Source organism: Nannospalax galili, unplaced genomic scaffold, assembly GCF_000622305.1.
Source record: "Nannospalax galili isolate Female #2095 unplaced genomic scaffold, S.galili_v1.0 scaffold568, whole genome shotgun sequence".
In the NCBI taxonomy this organism is placed as follows: domain Eukaryota; kingdom Metazoa; phylum Chordata; class Mammalia; order Rodentia; family Spalacidae; genus Nannospalax; species Nannospalax galili.
Genome location: NW_008359441.1, coordinates 1,397,809 through 1,410,747, shown reverse-complemented (window position 1 = coordinate 1,410,747; position 12,939 = coordinate 1,397,809). Strand labels below are relative to the sequence as shown.

The window sequence follows — 12,939 nt, the reverse complement described above, 5'->3', positions numbered from 1 at the left end:
GCAGTAGGAAGATGACATGAAACTCTTACATATTATTCATTCAAAAATTTAGCACCTATATTGTTTTTTGTGTACATGTGCTTTGCTTTGTTTTGTTTGAGACAGGGTCTCTCTGTAGCCCCAGCTGGCCAGAAATCACTGTGTAGACCAGGCTGGCCTTGATCTCACAGAGATCTTCCTGCCTCTGCCCCTCGAGTGTTGAGATGAAGGGCCTGTGCCACCGTACCTGTCCCTACTCCATATGGTTTTAAAGTAGGAGACAGTCTATTTGGAGTTCAGTCCAGAGACTATATTCCATATATGACCCCACAGGACATGACCCCAACACCCTGCAACTTCTACCAGCTAAAATAGTTTCTTTTGCATGTGTGAGCCCTTGCCAGGTAAATGCTCAGATAGCCCAGTTCCCTAACATTGCATCTCCTCCTTCCTAAATGGTGGTTGCTGTGTGAGGAACACCCATGACGCTCTGGGCTGATCAGGTGGCACCTTTTGGCTGTGTCAGAGCTCATTGCAGGGTTGCTTGTGGATCCTTGTGCTTTGGATTGATGGTATCTGCTGAGCATGGGCCGGGGGAGCTGGTCCCAACACTGGATCTTTGTTGACACGTGCTACACTGTCAAATTTAGTTGCTTGTTGACATGTTTGTCTGTTCTCTTGGCAAAGACCGTCATCACCTTGTGCCGGGTGAGCTGCGTGGCACTTTTATGGTACTATTCAGATTCCTTTTGGCAAGGAATGCAGCTGCAGCCATCAAGTGCTGGCCTCTACTTTGAGGAAGTGCTCAAGGCTTCTTCTCTCAGACTCTGATTGCAGAATTGTCGAGTTGCTGGAGAACATAACCCATTAGGTAGAAAAATAAAAACCACGTTATTTCAAAGAAACCAAGATAGACCAATGATCTCCCACCAAAGAAAAATGTGCACCGGATTGAAGTAGGCAGTCAAGGAGATTGTGGAGGAACATTGCAGCAAATGTCAAGGGTTTTACAATAGATAAGAAAAACTGAACTCGGTTCCTTTGAAACAAGTCCACTGATGCACTGGACTGAGCTAATGGAAATGTACCAGAGGACACTTGGTGAGGGAGGGACATTAGCCAATGTGATCAGACCATCTGTTTGCTAACTGGAGTCTGAGGAAGTTGAGTTCCTAACCTCCCACAGAGACTGGAAGACAGGGACCTTGTTTTTCTTGACTGCTTTTCAAAGTGGTGTCTCCTAGGTCCTTGAGAAAGACATTCCTGCATTAGAAATAGTAAGAGGCTGAATGACAATTCACATCTTTAGAGACAGAGAAAGAAAGTCTAATTGCAAGAGTTAGAAAGTAAATGCTCTAAGGCTAGGGAAGTAAGGAGCTTGTAGACAGGAAATGACTAGCTTAGGTCAAACTGAGGAGAGACTTTAAGGCTGTCTTAGTTAGATACCTCACTAGTCAGTTATCTGACAAAATTTATTGTAGTAACTTCTGTTGCTTGTAAAATAATAGTGACCACAATAAAATAATTGAATAGATTCTGGAAATAAATAAGGTATCTGCATCTAAGACTATATTTAACAAATTCATAAACTCATATATATATATATTCCTTAAAACATAGCACTTTACTACTGTATTTGATAAATTTGTACATATGGCAGAATAGGAACTCTTTTAATTAACCCAACAGCTGAGACTGTTTTACTTCTTTTTTTCCCCCACTGATGCTTATGTTCCCAACCATTATATGGAAAAGATGTCTGTTGGTTGCAGGAGAGTGAGTTAAGTTTGTTGACCCAGAAAGAGGGATAGGAGGATATTTGGCTCATGACAGCTTATCATCTCTGGCTGGGGAAGATAAAAAAAAAAGTTATTTAAACCTCTGAGATGTTGCCAGTGTGCTATCTCTGATACATGATGCTATTTACTAAAACGACCTGTCTCACTATAATAGATCTAAATGGAACTTTGAGACAGGTATTATAATAGACTTAGAAAGCAAAACCTGGGCTGGTCCTGCTCATCATCTGACTTTCTGGATATCATGTACTCAAAACCATTCTTCCCAAACTACTAATTTGAAAAAAATAAAAGTTGATGTGATTGGGAAAAAAAAACCCAAAACAATCAATTAAGACAGAGTATAAGAGTTTTTTTGTAACTTTATGGTAGTAGACTTCTGGAGGAAAATTTGGCTGTCCTAAAATTTGCAAATCAAATATATAAATCAAAATCCCTGAACAGGGAAAAGATATAAATATTTACTTTTCAATCCCCTGAATTATTAAAGATTGCAGAAATGTTTGATCTGGAAAGACAAAAAAAGAACTAAAAGTCAGACTGCCAATTTGCCTTGAGGCAAAATTGATAGACAACAGGGACGTCAAACCTAGGAAAACTTAGTGAGGTATTATTAATTTAATTTTGCTGGAGAGATGAAGAGAGAAAACCTGTCTTTTTCATGAAATGGAGAATTTAAAACACAAAGCAATAGATGTATCTGGGAACTGTAGTTTACAAGTAACTAAACGGGGTAGCTGGGAACCAATGGGTAAGGCTGTGCATATGTGGGTGTCTCGGCTGAACGTCTAGATTTTCAACTTGGGCTGCCCTTGAAAATATAGCACTGCACCGGGCATGGTAGCACATGCCTTTAGTCCCAGGACTTGGGAGGCAGAGGCAAGGGGATCTCTGTCAGTTCAATGCTAGCCTGGTCTACGTAGTGAGTTCCAGGCCAGCTGGGACTACAGGAGACCCTGTCTCAAAAGACCAACACACACACACACACATACACACACACACACACACACACACACACACGCACACACATCTGCACTGCAAAGAAAAGTTTTCTGTGGTTTTAATTGAGCTCAGCTTGTAAGAATTCAAATGCTTATATCCATATGATTGCAAATTTATTTCATTTATTTATGGAGAAAATACAGCCGTATGCTATATAAGGTTTGGTCGGCAGTGGATGGCGTACATGGTTAGTGGAAACATCAGACAGCCTGGGTGTATGGTAGACTATCTGATCTAGATTTGTGTAAGTACACGGAGTGATGTTTGCATAGTGATGAAATTGCCTAATACCACACAATTCTTGGTGTTCATCCCTGTCATTAATCAATATATGCATTTTTATAACACTTTTGTCAGGCAGTACTCTAGAAATTTGGGTTCTGTTGGTGAACAGAACAGGAGGTTGCTGGCCTTATGGAGCAAGACAGAGGATCAAAAACATATATAATAAATTAGAGAGTCATATGCTGTGTTGAGATGGAGAGTTCTGTCAACAAATAAAAACAATATGGTTCAGGTTAAGAGAAATGGCTTTAGGATTCTTAGTGAGAGAATCTTTAAAAGAGGAGCTCAGGGCCTGGAGAGCTGGCTCAGCCGTTAAGAGCACTGGCTGCTCTTGGAGAGGACCCAGGTTCAATTCCCAGCACCCACATGGCAGCTAAGAGATGTCTCTATCTCCAGTTCCAGGGGATCCAACGCTCTCTTCTGACCTACGCAGGCATGGCACAACATGGTTGGCCAACCTACATGCAGGCAATACACTCATACACATATAATAATAATAAAAATGAGGAAGTCAGGAGATATTAGCCTCTATGAGAGGGTAAGCTTGGAGTAGACTTGAAGATGGCAAAAATGTTAGCCCAGAAGAGTGTTGTTCCAGGCAAGGAAAATGTTTAACAGTCTTAAGAGGGGAAATAATTAGTTCACTCACAGAACAGCAAGACTACTGTTAATGGGGAGGAATGAGCCCCTGGGGTCTCATTAAAACCTGGGTAACTTATAAAGAAAAGAGATTTTAAAGATTTATTTATTTTTAATTTATGTGTATGTGTGTGTTTGCATGAGTATATGTATACCTTGTATATGCGGTATGCCAGAGAGGTCAGAAGAGGGTACTTGATCCTTTGGAGCTAGAGTTTCAGGCAGTTGTGAGCCACCATTGTGATTTCTGGGACTTGAACCCAGGTCCTCTTCAAGAGCAGTAATGGCTCTTAATCACTGAGCCATCTCTCTGGACCGAAAAGAGATTTTTAAAACTCACACTTCTGGGGTCTGGGAAATCTGAGGGCACGGCATAGCCACTTGCTTGGCATCTGGTGAGGCTTTTACTGTTTCATGGTGTGTCTTTGCGTGTGTGTGTGTGTGTGTGTGTGTGTGTGTGCGTGTGTGTACACATGTGTGAAGGCTAGAAGACAACTTTAGGTACCATTTCTCAGGAGCCAGCCATATATTTTTAAAAGCATTTTTATTGAGTTTTGGGGCATTTCATATAATAGACTTTAATTAAATTTAGCCACTCTTTCCCATCTGTGCCCCCATACTCCTCCATTGTAGTTCATGCATTCTGTCATATATGTTAAGTCCTATCCAGTCAAGCATTTGTACCCAAATGTCTCTCAGTGCAAGTTCATCCACTGGAGTTTAGTCAGCCTATCTAGAGTCACTCCCTTAAAGAAGATCTACTCTTTCTTACCCAGCAATATTGTTTTTTGAGACAAGGTCTCTCATTGGCTTGGGCCTCCAGTATTTGGCTAGAGTGGGCTAGCCGGGGATTTGCTGGTCTCTACCTCCCCAGTGTTGGGACAATGCGACAAAGTGATGTCATATTATAAACATTGTGAGGGCACCATGGAGCATTATGATGTCATGCTTTCTTTTTATATATAGGGTCTCCCTGTAACCTCAGCTGGCTTGAAACTCATGAGGTAGACCAGGATGTCCTTGATCTCACAAAGATCTCTCTGTTTCTGCATCCTGAGTGCTGCACCACCACAGCTGACTTGCTGTTGGGTGTTTTATGTGGTTTCTGAGGACTGAACTCACATCCTCATGCTTGCATGGGAAGCACTTACTGACAAAATGGGGACCCATTCTCCTGGCCTTAATCTAATCTTAACCACTCCCTGAAGACTCCATGTCCAAATATGCACTTGAGCATTAAGTTTCCAAAAGAGAACTTTTGTGAGACCATCAAACTATTGTAGCAAGATAGAAGAAAAGAAGGGTACATGGGAGAGGGAGAAGAGGGCAAGTCAGAAATAGAATTTAAAAATCCATATAATCAGCATTCTGCATTTCACTGTGAGTGAATTCAAGAGTTACTGCAGTATTTTGGGGCTAGGTAATGTGTAAATCCATCGGGCTAAGAGAACAGGAGCAAAAATGGAGAGAAAATAGATAGATCCAAGGAATAAGGCCTGGAGAATCTCAACCATGAAACATGATTGGACATACAAAGAAGCAAGGCCAGGGCGTGGGCTCAGCAGGAAGAGGCACTTTCCACCAAGCTCCATGACCTGAATTCCACCCCCTGGACACACGGCAGGAGGACAGAGCTGATTCCCACAGCTGTCAGCTGACCTCCAGATGAGGCACAAAGGCGCTCCGCCTGCTTTGGTTGGAGCTAGATGAACAAAATACACAAAAGTACAGTCAGTGATCAGAAGTACAAATGTTCAGGGAAGGTGACATGGTAGAGCTAAGTCTGACCATGGCAAGAGCAGTCAGTTCAGTGGTATGGGGAGGATGCTTGATTACAGTCTGTCTGAAGCAGGAGGGATGAGAAAAATTGAAAAGAACGATACAGGAAGTTCCTTTGAACAGTGTTCATGGAAGAAGAAAAAAGAAAGAAAAAGAAGAGGAAGAGGAGGAGGAGGAGGAGAAGGAAGAGGAGGAGGAAGGAGGAGGAGGAAACAAAGCAAGCAAGCAAACACAACAAACTGAGGTCAAGAGAAGCATCTACTTTTCATCTCAAAATGGGGAGGAGTGCCAGCGTGCTGCCTTAGCAGTGTACTGATGGGCAGTGATTCAGTCTAGAGAACAAAGAAAATGATGAAACAAGAGAAGGGGGGTACATATCTATATCTATATCCGTATTTGTATCTGCATCTAGAGCTATCTATCTGCCTACCTAACTGTAGATACATACACACATATGCCCACTGCAGCAGAAGGCCATGCATAGCTCATGAAATCAAAAGGCCAGAGTTCCCGACCCTGCTGTTAGAACTTGGTCTCATGGTTCCCTCTCACCTCTGCTCCATGGTGGCTTCACTCAGTGAGGCTTCCTACAAGGACTCTTAAGCCCTGGTCCCTGCATCCATCCTCTTCTCAACAGTAGAGAAATTTCTTCAACAGTCCCGACTACATCCTAGCATTGCCTCACTGGCGTAGGAAAATAAACACTCCACCAACGGAATCTTACTTTCTTCCTGCAAAAAGAGCTGTGTTGCTGTAAATACAAAGCTGTTAAAAGACTTTAAATGTTGTTGCAGGGACAACACATACCACTTAGTGGAACCAGACAAATAGAGGCATCAGATCCTCTCTCTTCTGTACATTACTGTAATTTCACATCAAGATCAAAATGATCAGGCAGCAGGTAACTCTTGAGGAAATCTAGGTGAGATCACACGTGGAAAAATAATTATCTTTGAAGGAAAACTTTCTGTGACAATTATAATTAAGCCAATTATTTTCTAGGAACTTAGATGTCCTAATGTTGGCTTTCAGTGCCTTTTAACTCTGGCCATTTCGTTTCGTGTCCTTGACCTTCTGTGTCCAGCACTGTAATCTGTTGAGGAAGAAGTGTGAGTCATCCTTTCCACTAGTATAAATTTGGCCCAACACCTCTGCTGATAACCAGCAGAAGTGACTCTTGTAGCACTTTAATATCAGTAAGGGATAGAGGACATTCCTACTTATATTTTAAGGCTTTGCCCAAGAGTATTTTTTTTCTTTTACTTTCCTGAAATCTAAGATGTTCCTCTCTGATAGCAAGCAGATATATATGAGGCTTAAACACAGTTCAGCCAGTCAGGCTGCTTATAATTAAATAACATTGAATATATTATTCAATATATTTTTAGGGGAAGGTATACCACTCTGAGAAGGGAAAAATTGGAATTACTCCAGGGGTAAATAAATGAAAAAGAGGTAATTTTTAAAGTACCATGCATAGATCAGAATAGTTTTTAAACTAATTTCTTACCTACATGAAAATACATTGCATACTAGTGGGAAATTTTACTTTTTCTTTCTAAATACTTTTAAATTTTATTTGAAGATGTGTGAAAACATACTTTATTTCACTAGATAATTTTAATAATGAAATATGATATGTACAAATTCTGATACAGTGCTTAGTACAGAATATATCCTGGATGTTTTTAGTGTCTGTGTTTATAATTTATAGTAAATGTATTCTAAAGGCAAGTCATGTGGGAATGTGACATTTAAGGGTGGTAGGAAGCAGATCTAAGAGATTTGCAGTGGGTGATCATTTGGCCACTAAATTTATTTTTAGTTTACATGTTTGTTTTTCCTGCATGTGTGTAAGTGCACCTATGTGGTGCAGCGCCCACAGAGGTCAGAAGAGAGTGTCTGATGCCCTGAAACTGGAGTTACAGATGGTTGTTAGCGGTCATGTGAGTCCTGGGAATTGAACTTGGGTCCTCTGCAACAGCAGCCAGTACTCTTAACTGCGGAGCCATCTCTCCAGCCCTACTAAGTTTCTTTTTAAAAAATATTTTTTTCAGTTACAGCCACTATAAAATGATTACTGATCATGGGGGAAATCAATAGGCACTTCATATATTTTAAAAAATATTTAATTTTCATAGCAATACTATAATATTTAGGAATCTTATAAATGGGGGGAAAAGAGGGATCTTTAAATGTGAGTTCCCAGACTGCAATATGAAGCCAATAAATGTTTCTAGGGGCTGGAGAAATGGCTTAGTAACTCAGAGCACTTGTTATTCTTGTAGATGAACCAGGTTCCATTCCATGAACCAACATTGGGCTGCTTACAACCACTTATAACGCCAGCTCCAGGGTTTCCAACACCCTCTTCTGGCCTCCTTGGGCATCTATACACATGTGGTGAACATACATGCACTCAGGTACACACATGTACATAAACAAAATAGTAGGGGCTAGAGAGGTGGCTTAATGGTTAAGGACACCAAGAATACTGCAGAGGACCTGGGTTCAGTTCCCAGCACCCACATGGTAGCTAACAACTGTCTGTAACTCCAGTACCAGGGGATCCAATACCCTCTTCTGGCCTCTGTGAGCATTGCATACAGGTTGAGCACCCACATACATGCAGGCAAAAACACTTATACATATAAAATATAAATAACAAAATGAGATAGTAAATACATGGCACTCTATTGTAATAGTCCTAATAAGAGGGTTAGAGCAGAAGTAAAAGATGTGTGGCTTAAGGAAGGAAGCCTGTGATACAGGGAGAGAATGCACTGAAGGGTTAAGAGTGTTTGGTAAGTTCACTATCAGTAAGCACAGAATAGATGGAATTAGGAAAAAATGGTCTTTAGTTTCCTAGGTATTGGTTTACTGTGATGTTGAATATATTAGCATATTAAAAGCACATTAAGGACAAATAACACTTGACTAGCAACTGAAAGGTTTAGTTAATAAACAAAATAAAGAATTCATTACAGTGTTTTATTTATAGTAATTCAGAGTTCACAGTTTGCTAGAGCTAACCATCCCTTTCTCAATTAAAAAATAAATACGCTGATGGTGTGTCTCCTGGAGGTTAGATTGGCAATGACCAAAGGGTAGTATAGCCCTCAAATGAGTTGGCAATTGTATCTCAAAACACCTCTGTCCCCACCTGTCATCAAAGCCTGCCGAGATCAGCCAGAGATCTGTCCATATCCCTCTTATACTTTTCCCTCTGCTAAACATTTTTCTTAAATTTCTAACAAGCACATTCCATCACGGACCTTTGCAGAGCCGCACAGTTTAAAACCCAACGGGACTCTTCAGATTCCCTGTGGCTGACTTAGCCTACTGAAATTACTTGGTAAAGCCTGGGAGCATCAGCGTTTCCATTACTTTATCAGTGTTCCTTGTTAATGAGATAGCTTAATTTGCATACCAGTAGTACCTTTTCACCACAGGTAAGAAATTGAAATGTTCAAGGTCAATTAACTGCCAATGTTTCAAGTTGGCTAGTGGGGCTGTAACTGTGAGCTCTGCTGGGAAGAAGGAGTGGTCAGTCATGGGTTCATCTTTCCCCTGATGAGAATTGATGATCCAATTTTAACCCTCTCGATCACACTGATTCTGCCTTCCTTGTTGGGTGTCTCTCCTGTTTGCTTTTTAAATACTGGTCTATAAAGGTGTGCTGAAATGCTGCAGAAATGCCATGATATTTCAGCTTTAATGCCTTCCAACAAGCCCTCATTACCAGTTTCAGATCATTAAAATTAACTAGAAAGAGCAAGAAGCAAAACAGCCAGCAACATCTCTGTGGTGTTGGCTGATAGAGGAGAAACTCCAAGTGTAACACTTCCAAGCTGAGATGGGAGCTGCCTGGGAGGACCCTGTTTCCTAACTTTTCACTATGCAAAATGATAAAACTTCAGAAAGATGCAATCACAGTAATAAGAGGACTTGGGGTACTTAACATCTGACCCCTGAAGACTTTCAACTTCTAAGTTGTTTTTATTTGCTTTTTTAAAAAAAATTATTTATTTATTTATTTTTGGTTTTTATTGAATTTTGTAAATTCATACAAGTTGATCATATTTAGATGCCCTCCTCTATCTGCATCTCCTTTACTACCCCCACCTGGTTTCATATACTCTATTATATATATGTATATGTGTATTTATATGAATATATATCTACACAAATACACACACACACACACTCAGACACACACACACACACACACACACACACACACACACACACACACACACACAAAGGCCTATTGAGTGTCCTCAAATGCCCTCTATGTGAGTCCATCCACTGAAGCCTGGTTAACTTATCCAGCTGGAAGGCGCAAACCAAATGATGTCTGGCCCCTCCTCTCTTGGACTCTGACAAACCTAGGTATAATGTTGCCAGACTATAGTCTGGTAAACCAGTGAGTTTATTGGGCTTACTTACAAAGCACTGGAAAGTCTCCATCCAGGAATAGATAGTGATTTCCCTACAGTAGTCGGGAGCCTCCCTATGGCTCCCTCAGTTTATATATCTTTAGCCCCACCCCTTGAGCAACTTGGGCCTCCTGGTTGGTTGAGAGGTGTGGCCAACTCTCCCTCCCCCTCCCTTCTTGCAGAGTGTAACAGTCAACAAATTTGGCTATGATGATTCTAGCCAAGCAGGTGCAACCAGTCTGCCCATCAGAAGACAGTCCTATGCAACATCAGCCCAGAGAAAACTTACTCTCCCTTTACCAGCTGTTATCTGTAGGCAGTAGTTCCTCAGCTAAGGTTGGGATTCTTATCCACTTCCCTACTTCTATGCTGATTCTGTCTGACTTTGGCTTATGTGGGTTTTGTGCATGTTGTCACCATCGCTATGAGTTCATATGAATACATGCCCAGCTGCCTGGAAAACTGTGTTTCCTTGTGATCATCCACCATCTATGGCTTTAACAATTTTTCCACCTCCTTTGCTACAATGATTACTGAACCTCAGAAAGCAGAGATTTGATATACGTGTCCGATGCAGTGATAAACACCCCGCAGTATTTATTTTAATTTATGTGTATGAGTCTTTTGCCTACATGTATGTAAGTGAACCACGTGCATGCACTTCTTGTAGAGGCCAGAAGAGGGCATCAGATCCCCTGGAACAGGAATTAAAGATGTTCTTAGTAGCCTAGTGGCTGCTGGGCATTGAACCTGGATCCTTGGAAAGAACAATCGGTCCTCTTAACCGCTGAGCCATCTCTTCAGCCCGCCTCAATGTCCAAGCTTTTAATAGGCCTTGAGGTGAAGAAGTGAGATTATATAGGGTGGCAGAAGGAAAAACTCACCCATTCATGTGCCTGCATTACAAAGAGATGGTCCTGGCTTTATGTGAGGTTAAGCTGGGTGGGAAGTTGCTGTTACTACCTTGCAGCTAAAGATTGCTGATCTTTCCCACCATGTTCTGGGAACTACAAATTCTTACTTTCATATATGACAATCTGAGAGGTGCCACTATGTTCTTGCTGAGAGCACAGAGCCTCTTCCCTGCTCTGGCAAGGACAGGATGTTCAAACTCTCTGTGTCTGACTCATCTTCTACTAAATGGTTTCCTTTGAGATGTAAGTAATAGTGCTTCACAGAGTGTCTGCTGCTAAGCACTCACTTGTTCACCAAACACAAAGTCCTACTGTAGATGAGTAAGTGGGAGAGATGGATGTTGTCTGATTGCATCCTGAGAAGTGAATCATGGAGGAAGTGCAGGCTCAGAAACCAAAACAATGCAACAGGGGCTGGAGAGATGGCTCAGCAGTTCAGAGCACTGGCTGTTCTCGCAGAAGACCCGGGTTCAAATCCCAACACCCACATGGTGGTTAACAACTGTCCTTAACTCTAGTTCTAGGGGATCCGACACCTCTTTGGTCCTTCACGGGCACTGCACAACATGGGTGCACTTACACACATGCAGGCAATATACTCATACACATAAAATTTTTTAAATAAATAAATAAATAAATAAATAAATAAATAAATAAATAGTTTAAAAAAAATAATGCAACAGCAACAGTTCCCACACAGGGCTCAAGAATCCTCAGAGCTGTTTGTGGCCCAGTACTATATAAGACGTGCTGTAGATCTTTCAGGAACAATTTGCATGCCGATAACAGGTTGGAAGAACAAGAGGTGTCCCTTGTGGACAGCACACAGCAATGCTAAACATAAGGTACCAAGCCACCCCAAGTTGGACCAGAGCCCAACAAGCTCGCTAGTCTAAACAAGGCTACTGGAGTTATGGACCAAAGGAACTCCACTCCCAAGGCATGTTTTTTCTTAAATTAATTAATTAATTAATTGTGTGTGCATGTGTGTGTGTGTGCACGTGTGTGCGTGTGTGTGTGGTGTTGTGTATGCCATGGTACACATGTGAAGGCTAGATGATAACTTTGGGTGTTGGTTCTCACCTTCCATCTTATCTGAGGCAGGGTCTCTGTTGCTCACTGGTGCATACAACATGCTAGCCACCCCTCACCCTGTTGGGGACTCTCCTGTTTCTGCCTTCTAATATTGTCTTGGGAGCACTGAGATTACAGTCTTGTACTATTAAGCCTGGCTTTATGTGAGGTTTGGGGATTGGAACTCAAGCCCTCACATCTGTACAGCAAGTGTTTGTCTCAGCACCCAAGTTATTATTCAAGGGCAAATATAGAGAAATTCAAAGTTAAACTATACCAACAAAAAACTGCAGTTTAACAGGGCATACTGGTGCATGTCTTTAATCCAAGCATTCGGGAGGCAGAGGTAGGTGGATCGCTGTGAGATCGAGGCCAGCCTGGTCTAGATAAACTCTTGTACTATATGTTTGCTTTTCTATGTTTTACTGTAATTACAAGAAGTCTCATCTCCTGGAATTTTAGCTTTCCTAATTCCATATAGTCTCACCAGCTTTCCGACTCCACTCACGGATTTTTAATGAGTTCTTTCCCAATGTTCTTCTGTTTTTGCAAAAGGAGCAGGTGGCTGGTCTCCACTCGTGTCCAACAAATACCAGTGGCTACAGATTGACCTTGGAGAGAGAATGGAAATCACATCAGTGGCTACCCAAGGTGGATATGGGAGCTCCAACTGGGTGACCAGCTACCTCCTGATGTTCAGTGACAGTGGCAGGAACTGGAAGCAGTATCGACAGGAAGACAGCATCTGGGTATGTTTCCTTAGCGAAAGGCATGGTCTCTGAAGCTTGGTTATCTAGTTCTTAAATAAAGCAGGCACAGGCTCTTTAGAATTATCCCCAAACCATTTCCAAGGTAAAACACGCATGATTAATTTATGAAAATACTGAAAGTAAATAAAAACATTTATTTATGTGCATATCTGTCCATCTATAAGACGTGTGTGCAGGTGCTTTTGGAGATCAGAAGAGGATGTGGAAGCTCCTGGAGCTGAAGTGACAGGCATTTGTGAACCATGCAATAAAGGGTGTT

At 41.5% G+C, this 12,939-nt stretch overlaps 1 protein-coding gene across 1 annotated transcript in view; it reads left to right on the top strand.

Moving 5' to 3' along the window:
* Cntnap4 (contactin associated protein like 4) overlaps positions 1–12,939 on the top strand; it is a 303,201-nt gene that overhangs the window by 78,740 nt on the left and 211,522 nt on the right. Inside the window, exon 3 of the mRNA XM_008822985.2 lies at positions 12,466–12,659. Coding sequence (XP_008821207.1) covers positions 12,466–12,659 — 194 coding nt within the window. The remainder of the gene's footprint in view (positions 1–12,465; positions 12,660–12,939) is intronic.